Source organism: Branchiostoma lanceolatum, chromosome 1 (genome assembly GCF_035083965.1).
Source record: "Branchiostoma lanceolatum isolate klBraLanc5 chromosome 1, klBraLanc5.hap2, whole genome shotgun sequence".
In the NCBI taxonomy this organism is placed as follows: domain Eukaryota; kingdom Metazoa; phylum Chordata; class Leptocardii; order Amphioxiformes; family Branchiostomatidae; genus Branchiostoma; species Branchiostoma lanceolatum.
The window spans coordinates 44,030,200-44,046,202 of NC_089722.1; the positions used below are offsets into that span (position 1 = coordinate 44,030,200).

Sequence of the window (16,003 nt, forward strand, 5' to 3'; positions counted from 1 at the left end):
CATTCACTCAACGAATCCGGGTCTTCATAGAAACATGGCTGGCAGAAACGTTACGATTTCTCATCCTAACATCTGCTTGGTGATCTGCTGACCCGAAAGACCGGACTTTAACCAACAATAGACTTACTGGTAAATTATTTACAACGGTGCCACAGTTCACAGCAGGTGGTTGTTAACTACTTTTCTCTTGCGTTTTGTTGTTCGTCACAAGTCCGTTAGAAATAAGACAACAATATCAGGGGATTGCAAGGACCTGAGGTTAGTGAAATTGGAGGAAATTCCTTGTTGAAATTGGAGGAAATTCCTTGTTGAAATTGGAGGAAATTCCTTGTTACAAATTAACGTTTTAAGTCCTACTGACTGTGTCGCCTTATTCAGCCTGACTTGCTCCCGGGCTGTAGAACTGAGTTCATGTTTCTGCCCGATCATTCGTACATTGCCCTGTAGTCTGTGTTCTGTTTAATTCGAGTAGAAATGAGGATATAATTATTTCAACCCATTTTACGGTCATTACGTATTATCGGTTAGACCATGACACCTGTTTAAGTGAGGTAGTTATATGATAGGCAATTAACCAATTAACTTCCTTTGTTCTCGGACATATTGAACCAAACTGCTCTACTGCTTTGAATAGTAATTTAATCTTATCTAGGTGTGTATATAAATTGTCTGACTAATCGCTAACTACATGTACATGTAACGTTAGCTCTGACTCCCAACAGGCCAGGGTTGTACATGTACAGGATGGGGAGTCTCTGGTTCCTGCCTGCCGCCCTGATCCTGCTGAAGGCGGTTTCCGCGGACAGGGATCCGAGCGTCTGTATGGAGAGGCCGGCGAACGGTGGTCCGCAGGTGAGTCTCTCTCTATATATTGTTCTTGGAGTTCGCTTGGAGTGAAAGGATCTGTTCAGATGTCAAGTTCTTCCACAATAGGTGTCAACTTGAGTTGTAGGTTGGATGAAGTCATTGTAGTTGCCTAGAACGGATCTGAAGACCAGTTGGCTTTCCTTTCTTTCGGAGATCCCCTTTTTAGCTTGACTGATGGTTTGGATTTTCGGCCAGTGAGTTCATCGATAGTTTTCCAGGCAGCTTCATGTTGTTTTCCGACATGAAGATGGGCAATGCTATCTGTCTATCGCATACACATACACATACACATAACGATGAATTTCATTCAATCAACTTAGCAGATGATAACAACCTCACAAGTCTGAATCGTGTTCATTTTTGATATTCTATATATCTCTAGATCAAAGCTGTGTCTCCGGACTTACAGCGACCAGTGTTAACGAAAATCTACTGAACAATGTTGTTTTCCGTCCTGTCCAGATCCCCGCTCTGCCGAACGTGTTCCAGGCTTATGTGGAGTGTAACATGGTGGACCTGGGCTACACGGTGGCCGTTATGGAGTACTACGACGGCGTCCGGAACCGCGGCTCCATCCTATCTGAGGCGCACGGGTCGACTCGCACAGTCGTGTATGATTTCCCGAATGATGAAGCTTTCGTCATCATAGGTAATTAAGCTCTGGCCAGACGTTGAGATTTTCAAAAAATTGTACGGTATATGATGATACAGAACTGAAATATGAACACGAACACAGCATCTTAGAAGTCTGTAACATGACGCTTTTGCTTACGATGGAATTGACGTGTTTTGTGTGTGTGTGTGTTTTTTTTACATGCAGGATCAACGTGCCAAACCCAGAAAGCGTCCGAACTGTCGATGTCTCAGCTGGGCCTGTTCGGGGTGAACACCGGCAACGGAACCGCAGGGCACATCTACAGCGTCAACCAGGTGCCTCTGTCATAGAACATGTCATAGAACGTGTAATAGAACAGATTATAGAACATGTCATAGAACATGTCATAGGTCGTGTCATGGAACCAGTAATAGAACATGTCATAGAACATGTCATAGAACCAGTCACAGGTCGTGTCATGGAACCAGTAATAGAACATGTCATAGAACATGTCATAGAACATGTCATAGGTCGTGTCATAGAACGTGTCCTAGAACATGTCATAGAACATGTCATAGAACATGTCATAGAACATGTCATAGAATATGTCATAAAACATGCCATAGAACATGCCATAGAACGTGTCAAAGAATATGTCATAGAACATGTAATTGAAGAATAAAACGTGCCATAGAACATGTCATACATGTAGAACAAGTAACAAAACCAATGATGATGATTTCTAATTGGATACTTTACTATTGTACCTCCATCAACGAAGATATCGAATATCCATTGGTTTTTATTTGTTGTCCTCAGTGAAATTTATGTAATGGAAGGCGTTTGCATAACCAAGGACAGGTTTCATGTATGAGCTGGGTGACCACAGGTGGCTTACTTTCCTACTCCAATGGAGCTACAGTTATTTTGTGTTTCTGTCTGCAGGTGTTCCACTTCGGACCGCAGGTGAGCCTGTTCTACGAGGGCACGGCGGAGGTGCGCGGCGTCCCGGTGCAGTGGTGGTCCACCTGCCAGTACATGGCCGACCTGGACGTCACGTTCTTCGGGCAGTACTACTTCACCCTACCGGGGTACCAGGTTTGTTTGTTTGTCTGTTTGTTACCTGGACGTCACGTTCTTCGGACAGTACTACTTCACCCTGCCGGGGTACCAGGTGAAGTTTGTTTGTTTGTTTGTTTGTTTGCTTGTTTGTGATTAATGTTTGACTGGCTTCCGTCGAGATGGACATGATGCTCTTCGCCTAGTGGTCGCTTAGAGAAAACGTCCATCTTATCACCTCACCAACTTATTCCTTAGTTCTCAGCCATTTGTAAGTAAGACGATAAGAGAAGGCTGGGATCCATGAAGCGGAGACAGACGAGGACCAACCACGGCATGTTACGGATTTCTAGTGTTTTTGCCTTCCCAGAGCGCGGCCTACGGTCTTGATGACGTCAGAAGCCCGATCCCTGTGAGAATTAACGTGACGGGGAAGACTGGCAGCTTCCCGCAGCGTCACATCAACCACCTCTACGAGTTCTCCCAGTTCAGGGCCAACATCGACCCGGGCGCGACCGCTTTCGAGGTGAGTGGTTTAGTTCAATCTGCACCTTCGGTCACACATGTAACACTTTTAGTTAGTTTTGCTCCTGGTTAGTGCATGAACTATGGGCTGTGCTGCTTCAATTGTTGGGACACTAGTCACACAGCAGTTTGTGAAATCTAATTCATAGCGCAGACTTGACGAAAACTTGACACAGTGCAGCGTGAACAATGCATGATCTTGTCAAGTTATGGAGACTACGTGCTGAATGTTCGCTGAATGTACACCCCATGTAACCATGTAACCAAGCTGGTGTGTTACGCCTAATGGCGGTTATACCGGCTATATAGATACAGATACAGATACAGAAAGTTTCAAACCCAGACAGTAGTTGACTACTCCCTTCTACGAAGTTCACTGTAGGCATTTGTTAGGCTGGTACACTTGAACTAAATTTGACCTTGCTTAAAAGATCTTGTTTGACCTTGTTCTGAGAGACCTTAATTTGCCCTTGCCCCAGACACCGTCTCACGTGTACTTGACTTACTTGTACTACTATTATAAAACACTAAGAGAAAAAATACAGCACATATGACCTAAATTTGACCTTGTTCTAGAGACATATGAGCACACTTGACCTTGATTTGACCTTGATTTGACCTTGTTCTGGAGACATATCATCATAGTTAACCTTGATTTGACCTTGCCGCAGACCCCGCCTCACGTGTACTGCGGCGGCCGGCCGGAGACGGTCCCCCTGCCGCCCGTCCCGGAAGTGTTCTCCTTCCACTCGGAGATGGTGGTGCCCAACAGCCGCCTCATCGCCAACTTCAAGGTACGGAAAAAGCGTCAAACATCTCATGGTGTCTTACATGTAGTTTGCAACCTCCTTGAGCTGAGAGCACCACACCTCTTGAGTTCGAAGTGTGCTTCTCTTACATCACGCCATAGCTCTAGACATTATTCCTAGTTGATAACTTTTTCAGGACCAAGGACGGATACTAGGAAAGTTCAGATCGTCAGCACACTAGCAATAGGGTAGGGATTCAAACTCCAACCTTGCATTCAAGTGGTGGGGATAATCTTACAGCTGGATATGAGTGCATTGCAATTGCATCAAGTGTAGGCAGGCCTCGCAAAACATACATACATACATACAGCAGCTGTTTGAAGATGCAGGCTGCAATTTAGAAGAACTACCAAGAGCAATGGAGGACTGGAGGAGGAGGGTGATGCTCGTCCGTGACACTCTCCGTTTGTCTTGTGTTAACAGGAGTGGTTTGACACAGCAGACCAGGTTGCTCGGTACGACACAAAACCTGCGTCGGGCTCAGCTGCCTCTTCGAGCAACCCGATATCCACTGTGGACGACTTCACTACAGGTGAGAGGATCAATAGTCATTGATTAACGACAAATTACCTTCATCCAATGATGCTGAAATCAGGAAAACCAACATGTCTGAAGGGACTTTAAGTCTGTTTCTTGTATCATGCAAATATTGTTGAATGCTGAAGTTTTCCTCCAAACTCTCTGTTTATATGTATTTTCACATCTCTTAATTTCTACTGTGAAATGTCTGAGAAACAAGAAAATAAACGTAATTTTGAATATTATAAAATGCTAAGCTCAAAGAAAACATGGCATCAAGTTTTAGACTTATGGCCCAATTTACACTTGTCCTTTTAACAGTAGTACTACACATGGTAGTCTACTACTGTAGTAGACTACAGCTTTTGTCTGGGTGTAAAAAGAAAACTACTACAGAAGTCTACTACAACCTCGGGGGTAGTAGTACTACACTTCGGCGGAGGTTCTACGAGACTTCGAACCGGGTGTAAAGAGAAACTGTAGTAAAGGGGTAGTAGACCACACTTCGAAGCCAACAACCATGTTCGATATGACGTGATTCGAACTGATCGCGTGTTCCATTTCGGATCATTTGCGGTTATTCTCTAGTTTTCTCTGTAAAACCAAGGACATTATATAGTCCTATATAATGTCCTTGGTAAAACCGAGCTGTCAGGCCCCTTTCCTTGGTATTTCGCATCAGATAAAACCCCTACCTTTTCACAAATAAGAAACATGCTGAAATTCCTTCCCGCGATTTTACAGTTTCGTGACAATCAAGAACAGTGGGGCGTCCTGCTAGGCTTCCTGTCGTTGAGTGTAAAGTGGACTGTAAGGGTGGACAAAATAGAGCTGTAGGTTTATACTATTGGAGCGCAGTAACTGTTATGATTTGGAGCAAGCTGTAACAACATCTGTTTGTAATATTGTTCTCCATTCCCAACACTGTAATCAGTTAGTTAATGTGGTGCCATCATTGTCAACTATGTGTGAGTTTTTGATGAAGTGAAGTATAAAGAGGTGTGAACCTTTGATGAGCTGAGTAACAGGAACATGAAATAGCCAATGCCATGCTGTGTGTCTAGACCATGTCTAGCCGTTCGTCTGAAGAGACAGAATAAAGAGCCAGGGTTGTGGAGTTGGGAAGACAGTTGAAGACAGTTGAAGCCAGAGACGAGTCTGAGCGAGAGTAAGAGTGTGTCCCAACTTCACGACTCCCGTGCGCGTGTGTACGACAATGCTGTGTCCCGTGTGTGTTCCTTTAGTCCTTTAGGCAGTTCCTCTGCGGCATTCCCAAAGAACCGGGCCGAAACATCGCCCCTTCTTACAGGACGCGAATCTGAAGTCTACTACAGTAGTAGACTACCATGTGTAGTACTACAGTTTTATTGAACAAGTGTAAATTGGGCCTTATTAGCCTAGTTAACACCAATTCTTGTACGTGCAAGTGAATAATGCTGAAAATTGTGGTACAGTACTATATGTACAAAAAGGCACAATTAAATGTATGTTATCAACTAACAATTTCATCAACTACGTTGATGAAGGGTAGACATCCAGGTAATAAGATACGCCAAAAATAATTACTCAAGCAACTGGATAAGATTTTGAAACAGTCAGACGTTTCAGACAGTATCCACTGTCTTTCGTCAGTGACTAACGATAGGACTGAGAACACCAGCTTTATACCAAAACTCTGAATGGATATGTTAATGAGGTAAAGACAATTTAGGGTGTCTTGAAGTAGTCTTCAAAAAGAAGATTAATTCAAGACAAAGACAAGACAGTAGCTAATTGAACTATTGGCATAACTTTGTCTTGAATTAATCTTCTTTTTGAAGACTACTTCAAGACATCCTAAATTGTCTTTACCTCATTAACATATCCATTCAGAGTTTTGGTATAAAGCTGGTGTTCTCAGTCCTATCGTTAGTCACTGACGAAAGACAGTGGATACTGTCTGAAACGTCTGACTGTTTCAAAATCTTATCCAGTTGCTTGAGTAATTATTTTTGGCGAATTTCATCAACTGATTGATTAATCGATCGATTAATCAATTGACTGACGCGTGTTGTTCCCAAGGTTTGTCCTACCGGACCGATTAATTGATTGATTGATTGATTGATTGATTGATTGATTGATTGAATACTTGATTGACGCGTGTTGTTCCCAAGGTTTGTCCTACCGGTCGATTAATTGATTGATTGAATACTTGATTGACGCGTGTTGTTCCCCAGGTTTGTCCTACCGGATTGATTGATTGATTGGTTGGTTGATTGATCGGATACTTGATTGACGCGTGTCGTTCCCCAGGGCTGTCCTACAGGATAGACAGGCGGACGGGATCCTGCGTGGTGTCGCCCGTCCGGAACAACAGCGGCTTTGCCGACGGCCTACCCGTTGACCCCCTCCACGTCCGGATGACGACAGCGGCGGAGTTCTTCCATTTTGAGAACACGAGCTGGGCGTATGTCGGAGAGGTGCTTAAAGAAGCTCTTTTCTTAGGAAATCTTAATTCTGGTTCTAAGATTCTTAAAGCAATGCCAACTTGACATCAGCAGGAAAACAGAGTCTGTCTGGAATGTTTGTAGGCTGCTTTACGGATTAAAGTACACGTGCTTAACAAGATGCATTGTTGGTAATATGCCAAGTGGAAAAAGGCCCCTGATACATAAAAACCTGGACAAGCATCCCCCCAAGACAAACTTTTAGCTCCTTAAACAACAGGAGCTAATTTATTCATTAGCATGCAGACTTGTCTTAACTTACTATTCTATTGAACCATCTGAAATTGTCTTTCCTTCATTAACATATCTATTCAGAGTTTTGGTATAAAACCGAGTTCTACCAGATCCTTCTTTAGTCACAGACGAAAGATTGCGGATGCTGTCTGAAACGTCTGACTGTTTCAAAATCGTATCCAGTTGCTTGAGTAATTATTTTTGGCGTATGTTTAATCATGTTTACATATTAGAGGCATTCACCGTGACATATCCACAACACCAAGGTGCACTTTATTCTGTGAAGTGGTTTATTCTAGCTCCGGTCTGCTATTTTCTGTTTTAATTGCTTCCATCCGTCCTTTTCCAGGTGGATGTTGGCGGCCTCCCTTGTATGAGGTGGATCGGTCTGAGAGATGATTACCCCCCAAACAGCCCCATGCAGACCACCTGGGAGTGGTCCTTCGCTCAGGTGAACTGTTTGTTGAATATTGATTAGAGCAAAAATAGATTTATTTTGTTTGTTGAATATTGATTGGTGCAAAAATACAATAACTTTGTTGAATATTGATTAGTGCAAAAATACAATAACTTTGTTTGTGGAATATTGATTAGTGCAAAAATACAATAACTTTGTTTGTGGAATATTGATTAGTGCAAAAATACAATAATGTTTTTGTTGAATACTGACTAGTGTGAAAATACATCAATTTTGTTCGCTGAATATTAATTAGTGCAAGAATACATTAATTTGTTTGTTGTTGAATATTGATTAGTGTAAAAAAATACAATAATTTTGTTTCTTGAATATTGATTAGAGCAAAAATACATTAACTTTGTGGAATATTGATTAGTGCAAAAATACAATAACTTTGTTTGTGGAATATTGATTAGTGCAAAAATACAATAATTTTGTTTGTGGAATATTGATTAGTGCAAAAATACAATACTTTTGTTTGTGGAATATTGATTAGTGCAAAAATACAATACTTTTGTTTGTGGAATATTGATTAGTGCAAAAATACAATAACTTTGTTTGTGGAATATTGATTAGTGCAAAAATACAATAATTTTGTTTGTGGAATATTGATTAGTGTAAAAAAATACAATAATTTTGTTTCTTGAATATTGATTAGAGCAAAAATACATTAATTTTGTTTCTTAAATGTTGATTAGTGCAAAACTACACTGGTGAAAGATCTGGACTGTAATACATGTACAGTCAAACCTACATTAGTGTTCACCGCTGTAAAATTACTACCTGGTGATTGTGGCTTTTTGGTAGTTTCTTAGATTCTTCTCCCATTATGTTTGACTGTACATGTGACACCACACATTCAGCATAATGGTCAGATCTACTTTAAGCCGATCAATTTGAATGTAGTCCTTATACAGTAACACCTGCTGCAGTCCTTTAAATGACTTTAATATGCTCCCCCCCCCCAGCCCGGTTGGACGTCTGCACTGCCGTCATCCTCTGACGTCACGTCGCAGTCCTTCCCCGTCATGCTGGAGGTGCGAGGGGTCCACAGGAAGGTACGTAATCATCATACATTCTACATAAGGCGGTACCAAACCTGTACTGTAAGTGTAATGTACCCGTACTGTGCCTGTACTGTGCCTGTACTGTGCCTGTACTGTGCCTGTACTGTACCCGTACTGTGCCTGTACTGTGCCTGTACTGTGCCTGTACTGTGCCTGTACTGTACCCGTACTGTGCCTGTACTGTGCCTGTACTGTGCCTGTACTGTGCCTGTACTGTGCCTGTACTGTACCCGTACTGTGCCTGTACTGTACCCGTACTGTGCCTGTACTGTGCCTGTACTGTACCCGTACTGTGCCTGTACTGTGCCTGTACTGTGCCTGTACTGTGCCTGTACTGTACCCGTACTGTGCCTGTACTGTGCCTGTACTGTGCCTGTACTGTACCCGTACTGTGCCTGTACTGTGCCTGTACTGTGCCTGTACTGTGCCTGTACTGTACCCGTACTGCGCCTGTACTGTGCCTGTACTGTGCCTGTACTGTGCCTGTACTGTGCCTGTACTGTACCCGTACTGTGCCTGTACTGTACCCGTACTGTGCCTGTACTGTGCCTGTACTGTACCCGTACTGTGCCTGTACTGTACCCGTACTGTGCCTGTACTGTGTCTGTACTGTGCCTGTACTGTGCCTGTGCTGCTTCTGTACTGTAGCTGCAGTGACTTGAGGTCCTTCTATCCCCCTGCAGGACTTCAGCTTCAGCTACAGTTTCTCCATGTTCAGCGCGTTTGTGGACGTCTCGGACTTCGACATCGTGTCTCAGTGTTTCACAACCGAACAGAAGAACCGTGTGCAGATCATATTTCCAGGTCAGACAGGATCGCGGGAAGACAGTATATCTTATTAGCCTTTGCCATCGGGGCCATACCATCTCATTTTCTTGGTTCTCAGACACGTTGAAGTAAGAATTAAGGAACATGAAAACACTTCAGCGGAGGCAGACTCTGTTTGATATTTTCATGTTGATCTTCCACCTAGAATTGTTTCTCAATCCCCTAAACCAATATAACTGCCATCATCGTGACTCAAGAGATTTAAGAACCACGAAATGGTGAGGCCTGACGGAAAAAATTCCTCTCTCCTCAGGCCAGTTCCCGGCTGATCTGAACGTAAATTGGTTCCGGACGGCGCTGAAGAAGGGCGTGGCGTCAGCGGCACAGGTGGAGTCCCTCAGGGTAACGGACATACAGGTGAGCAGCGCAGGTGTCCCTTTCGGGCCGGGTTTACACACGCATTTTCCAAGTCGGCTCAGAGTACACTCAGCCGAAGGCCGACTTTGCGGAATCGATTCAGGACTGTGTAAACAAATTTAGGGTACTCAAGTTCAGACATAAGCTCCATCATATCTGCGCCAGACTGACTGCTACAGAAACCATCTCGTGGCGGAAGCGACCCTGTTGGAGGGTTGGGATCAGGGTTAGGTTCCGAAGGGTGGTGTCCATGGGCAGGTTTAACTGTGCTAACTCCTCCATGTCTGTCCTAGATTGACCGGTACGGGAGCCAGCTGGTTGCGGAGGCGACCCTGCTGGACGCCGCGCAGGTAGCCGGGGACGTGCTGAAGCCCGTGGCGGGGGTGACCATGGCGGAGGCGTTCACCAACCTGCGGAACTCCGTACAGCGGGGAGACCTGCGCTTTCTGGTCCCCGTCGGACACTCCGACTTCAACGTTTGTTTGTTTGTTTATTTATTTTGAAACACCTGGGTAGCCTATTCAGTGCCAATACACTGGTTTTCGATAGGGCCCAGTTTCACATATACATACATGGAAAATAAAAAACAACTTACAGAGAGAAAAGTAGACATACACGTCGGAACATATGGGTACAACTGAAACATGAAAGACAGATAACTCATAATCATAATCCAAACCAAGGTCAACAGTTAGGAGGTCAGAGGTCACTACTCAGTACTGAGACTATGTTAGGTCTTTCAAAGCTGAGTGAGTCGTTTCGTTTTCGATTGTTGAGAACACGCGGAACTTTGTGCCGGCTGGTCTCAGTGGGACACTTCGATGTAAGGGGCGAATCTGTATCTGTAGTGTATATACATGTAGCAGCTAGGTACAACCGCCCTTCGGTGTAACACACGTTTCGCAGGCACGCGGCGCGGAAGCAGCTGGTTATATTACACCGAACCACCAAGTTGATCATAATTCATGATTGTACTTTATGTAGGACTCTGTGTGTAGGACTGGAACCAGTATGTTTTCTGTGTTGAGCCAGTATATGGTCCAGCAAAACTGGAGGTTGCCAACCGAAGAACAGTGCTAGTTCCACTGAACTGATGAGGATACGCCATCGGTGTGTTTGAGAGTGTGTAAGGGTATACCAGAGTAAGGCGAGAACTTGATGTTATTTTGGTTTGCGGGTCTCCTGAAAGTCTCAGTTGGTGTTATTTTGTTTCCAGCGTGTTCCGGTTCGGGCGTCGTTTGTTCGAGAAGTCGGTGTTCACTCCACTGTAGCAGAGCAAGGTACACAAATTATGACAAAGTCATTCAATCTGGCACGTTGTACTTCATGTGAATGTTCAATCTTTGTGTATTAGAACTACAAGATTGCCAGTTCCGGATAAAATGCACCACTGTTTAGACTATAATATAATAATATAATATCAGGTGTATTTTTCAGCCAGTGCCACAGGCAGGTACCCAATGTGTAGGGTAATGAGGCTGTTTAACGTGTTCGAGGCACCTCCTCGAGCACGGGACCCCCGTTTTTACGTCCCTCCCGGAAGACGATTTCGTGGAAAGCTTCGTGAGGCTACAGCAATCCGGACGTCCTTGGTTGGTCTCCCATCCAAGCACTGTCCGGACCGCGCGTTGCTTAACTTCCGAGATCGAGGGATCGGGTGTATCCAACGCGCCACGCGGCCGTAGCTAGACTCTCTTACCGTTTTTGTCTAAACAAGTTATTATAAAGTTTGGGATACAGTTACAGCCGAGCTGAGAGGCTGGTGTTTGGGTTCGTTAAAGATTTGGGTTCTCGGATCGATCTACATGCATAATATCACGTTACCATGACAACCCTTCCCCTGCAGTGACGTACACGAAGGGCAGCGTCCGGTTGGTCGGCGGGCGGACGGCGGGCCAGCTGGAGCTGGAGCGTACCACCGGCGTGTGGGGAGGGGTGTGCAGCAGCGGCTGGGGCGCGGGCAGCGCGCGGGTCGCCTGCAGGCAGCTCGGGTACGACGGGGCGAGTCAGGCCACGTACTGCGTGGACGAGCCGGTCTCGCCAAGGTGGGTCTGGCCGATCCTGAATTTAGCCGGAATCAAGCCCAAATGTCCACAGCAATATTTTCTACACATGTCACGACATGCACATGCACCGTAGTATTTCACCATAGAGGGGCAAAATGTACCACCAAAGATGGCAAACCTATATTGCAATATTAATAAAATGCTTAGAATTAGGGGACACCAACTGGAGCCTCACTTTGGTGCATGACCCCGGGAAATTCAAAATGGCCGCAGTAATTGGCAAGAGGACTATTCATTTCCTTGGTTCTCATACATTTTTAATGTGAAGATGAGAAAACAACATAAAAACAGAGAGCGGGGAAGAAAACTTGAATCTGACTTTATTCAATCCCTGAAATTGTGTGTTTAAGGTACAGATCTAGACTACCCCCTCAGACTCTGTTTTCATGTTACAGTAGATCTTTCAGTTTAGAATTGTTTTCCAACTAGTCCAAGAACCAACATATGCTCCATAGATTTGAAAACGATGGAGCGATTTGACAATTCAGCATTGTTTCAATATTTACTTATCAAAGTTGCAACAAGGCAATAGAATGTCATTGTCATTCACATTATGTTTTTTTCTTCAAAATGTGACAAATAACATATCAAATTGCTGTGGCCTTGATCCCATTTCTCAGAGCTTCCCGGACCACGCCCCAGAGCTGGCTGTACGGCGTCCGGTGCGCGGGGACGGAAGAGTCCATTCTGTCCTGCCCGAACTCCGGCTGGCGCCCGGCGCCTTGTGACGGCGCGGGGGTCGTCTGCATCGACGCCGTCGTCCCGGCAACGACCCCGTCAGCACCCGCCACGGACAGCAGCAGCCCCGCGTCACCAGCTGCCGTCTCCATGGCAACCCCTCCGGCCTCCACAGCCGACACCTGCGACCAGGCACCGTCCACAACCGTCACGTACTCAACAGGTAAGGTAGCATTCCAGTCTTCCGAAAATAATTTCATCAGGTTGGTAGAACATAGAATATTAGAGATTCTTTTTACACAACAGGTAATTCTCACCTGCTGACGTTTCGGTGTCTGTCAGACACCTTCATAGCTTCTGACTGGAGTACTGCTTCTGACTGGAGTACTGCTTCTGACTGGAGTACTGCTTCTGACCGCTATAATCTCACCGGATTACGTTCTTGCCGCAAAAGCGCCACCTACTATGGCTACTTATAGCGGTGAGAAGCAGTACTCCAGTCAGAAGCTCTGAAGAAGGTGTCTGACAGACACCGAAACGTCAGCAGGTGAGAATTACCAGTTGTGTAAAAAGGATCTAATATTCCACATTCCAGTCTGTTCTAGTTTCATCAGGTTGGTAAGTCACCTGATAAGGAAGTTCTTTTATCCACCACCAAGTGGAGACCGCATGGATCAGAAAATCTATTCCAGTCACGAACTGTGATGAGGGGGGGGGGGGTATAAACTCCGTCTTGCTTGGGACCGCATTCTTCACATTGCAGCAGCGACACCTAGCTGCAATGCGAAGTAGAACTGTCCAGTGTTGCATTGAAGAAGGTGGCAGTCACCGAAAGGGCGGGTAGATATGAATACCTAGAACTTTGTTATCCCGCCTTCTTTTGATTATGCCCCAAAACATCTACAATTAATTCATCGAATGTAATATCTAATAGCACTGATTCTAGTACTAATTGTATCAGTGAATAGTTTCATCAGGTTGGTACGTCACTGGTTAACAAATTAGATCCGGTCAGTATTGAGGAAGGTGTCAGGCGGTCCGACAAAACTTTGGCAGGGAAAAACATTGGTTGTGTGCGAAGAGCTTTGCTAACTAGTCTGTGTTGTGTTCAAAACTTTGGCAGGGAAAAACATTGGTTGTGTGCGAAGAGCTTTGCTAACTAGTCTGTGTTGTGTTCAAAACTTTGGCAGGGAAAAACATTGGTTGTGTGCGAAGAGCTTTGCTAACTAGTCTGTGTTGTGTTCAAAACTTTAGCAGGGAAAAACATTGGTTGTGTGCGAAGAGCTTTGCTAACTAGTCTGTGTTGTGTTCAAAACTTTGGCAGGGAAAAACATTGGTTGTGTGCGAAGAGCTTTGCTAACTAGTCTGTGTTGTGTTCAAAACTTTGGCAGGGAAAAACATTGGTTGTGTGCGAAGAGCTTTGCTAACTAGTCTGTGTTGTGTTCAAAACTTTGGCAGGGAAAAACATTGGTTGTGTGCGAAGAGCTTTGCTAACTAGTCTGTGTTGTGTTTTGTAGGCGTTCTCGCGGGGACTGCTGCGGCGATGCTGGTCCTGGGCGGGGTCATCGGGAACGGAGTCGGGTTCCTGGTCAGGAGGAGGATGCCGGAGCTCATGTAGTCCACTCGGCGGCAGGTCCTCATCAGGGCTCGGAATTAGGCTCCACCGGACCAGCTACTCTGGCTGAAATAGCGAAAGCTAGGCAAACAGGGAGAATGATTTGCCGGGGGTAGCATGTGCCCAAGCTAGGGAAAATGTTACCCTAACTGAAAAATCACTCTTTTTGTCAATTATTCTCCCAGTTTGCCGAATTCCAACCCAAGCCCTGCTGCAGCTGACGTAGTTCACTTTGTGGCCGGCAGGTCCTTGAAATTAGTCTCCACCAGAGTATTATCAACTACGCTGGCTGAAAAATAGTAAGATCTAGGCAAACGGGGAGATTGATTTACCAGTGGTATCATTTGTTGAAATGTTAACCTCACCGAACGATCACTCCTTTGGTCAATCATTCACCCAGTTCGCCGAATTCTAACCCAAGCCCTGCTGCAGCGGATGTAGTTCACTTTGCAGCAGATCCATCATCGGGGCTGGACACGAGCCCCCACCGGGCTAACTACGCTGGCTGAACAATCTAGCCAATTAGGGAGAATAATTTGTCTGGGAGGTTTGGCCACCATAAAGTGTCATTTGTCCAAGGGGAAATATTACCCTACTGCAGGCTCACTCTCACCGTCTGTTATTCACCCCATTTTCGCCAAATTCCCTTCTGATATCCATATTATAATGAAAGCTCATCTGTGTTGGTAGTAATCATATTACAATGCTAAACTTCCTTCCAACACTAAGGTATTCAGTGTTGGAATACCTTAGTGTTGGAATACCTTAGTGTTGGAATACCTTAGTGCTGGAAGAAAGTCTAGCATTGTATTATGATATCCATATTACTTATAGTCCTGGTGGAGGCTACCTTGAAATCCTTTTTCTACATTCCTACACAGGTGGAGGTAACGTATAGAACCACCTGTACCGGACAGGTCTTACCTGTTGCATTCTGAAATTCTTTACTTACCTTTTTACAGGTGGCAACTACATTATATCAGTGCAATAACCAGAAATACCCGAGTACAGGGAGGGTAGGGCGCCAGAAATACCAGCACAACTCAAAATTACCTGCACGACCCTGAGGGTTGTATTTCGAGCCCTGATTATTGACACTACCTCATACCAAAGGGGGGGGGGGGGCCAACACTAACGACAGTCAGTAAATTTCTAGCGAGGTCCAATCAAATGGCTGTTAGCAGGTCACCGAACGTCGCCAGATCCGGTCCTTTCAAATGCAAAGTAGCCAATTAACGCCAATCTACTGGCACGCGAGGGACAAGAATGAATATTTCACACCCATTGTCCGTCGATTACTGGTTCATTGTTAATAGCGGCAATACATTACGAAGTAACTTTACGTGGGACTTGCAGCACATGACTTTTAATCCTGCTTATGTAGAGCAGAACTACGCACTGAACAAGTTTTAAACATCGACAAGACCTGACTACACAACGCCTTATATTTGATAATGCAGTATAGCCATAACGCCACGCTTCGGAGAGAGCATTTTGGTATCTTTAGCATGGTTAAAGTTCTAAGCTGTAGCACTTCGTATCATGCATTTTCTTTAAATTTCATGTACGGAAATAATGTTCGGTGATAGACAATGTGACATACAAAACTTTACATTTATTGTCATCAGAAAATACAGGGAAGTAATGTCGCTATCGTGTTTGGCTGACCATAGTCTGCGCATGTATAGATTCAACAAAGGTAAGTATACAATGTCGAAGGAAAAACAAAACTAGATGCATAGGTAATACTTAACGATGATAAACAAAAGCGGGTTTATCGGCTCTTTTGAATGCCTGTCGCGGCCCGTCTTCGAGAGCTTGCTTTTGGTGGGAAATGTTGG

General features: G+C 44.7%; 1 protein-coding gene across 1 annotated transcript; it reads left to right on the top strand.

Annotated features, from left to right (window-relative positions):
- The first annotated feature begins 725 nt into the window (after window positions 1–725).
- On the top strand, window positions 726–15,181 carry LOC136427417 (uncharacterized). The gene is made up of 17 exons (XM_066416260.1): window positions 726–852; window positions 1,330–1,516; window positions 1,688–1,797; window positions 2,408–2,649; window positions 2,831–3,047; window positions 3,718–3,840; window positions 4,279–4,387; window positions 6,667–6,833; window positions 7,444–7,545; window positions 8,520–8,609; window positions 9,302–9,422; window positions 9,700–9,803; window positions 10,097–10,279; window positions 11,020–11,083; window positions 11,650–11,848; window positions 12,490–12,770; window positions 14,065–15,181. The coding sequence occupies exons 1-17, from the start codon at window positions 736–738 to the stop codon at window positions 14,163–14,165; spliced, it is 2,517 nt and encodes an 838-aa protein (XP_066272357.1). The 5' UTR covers window positions 726–735; the 3' UTR covers window positions 14,166–15,181.
- Window positions 15,182–16,003: the final 822 nt, after the last annotated feature.

Bases quoted from the DNA above. Each gene is read 5' to 3' on its own strand.
- LOC136427417 (XM_066416260.1), top strand. From the start codon at position 736: ATGTACAGGATGGGGAGTCTCTGGTTCCTGCCTGCCGCCCTGATCCTG. The intron at 9,804-10,096 runs GTGAGCAGCGCA...TGTCTGTCCTAG, and splicing joins TCAGGGTAACGGACATACAG to ATTGACCGGTACGGGAGCCA. The intron at 11,849-12,489 runs GTGGGTCTGGCC...CCCATTTCTCAG, and splicing joins GACGAGCCGGTCTCGCCAAG to AGCTTCCCGGACCACGCCCC.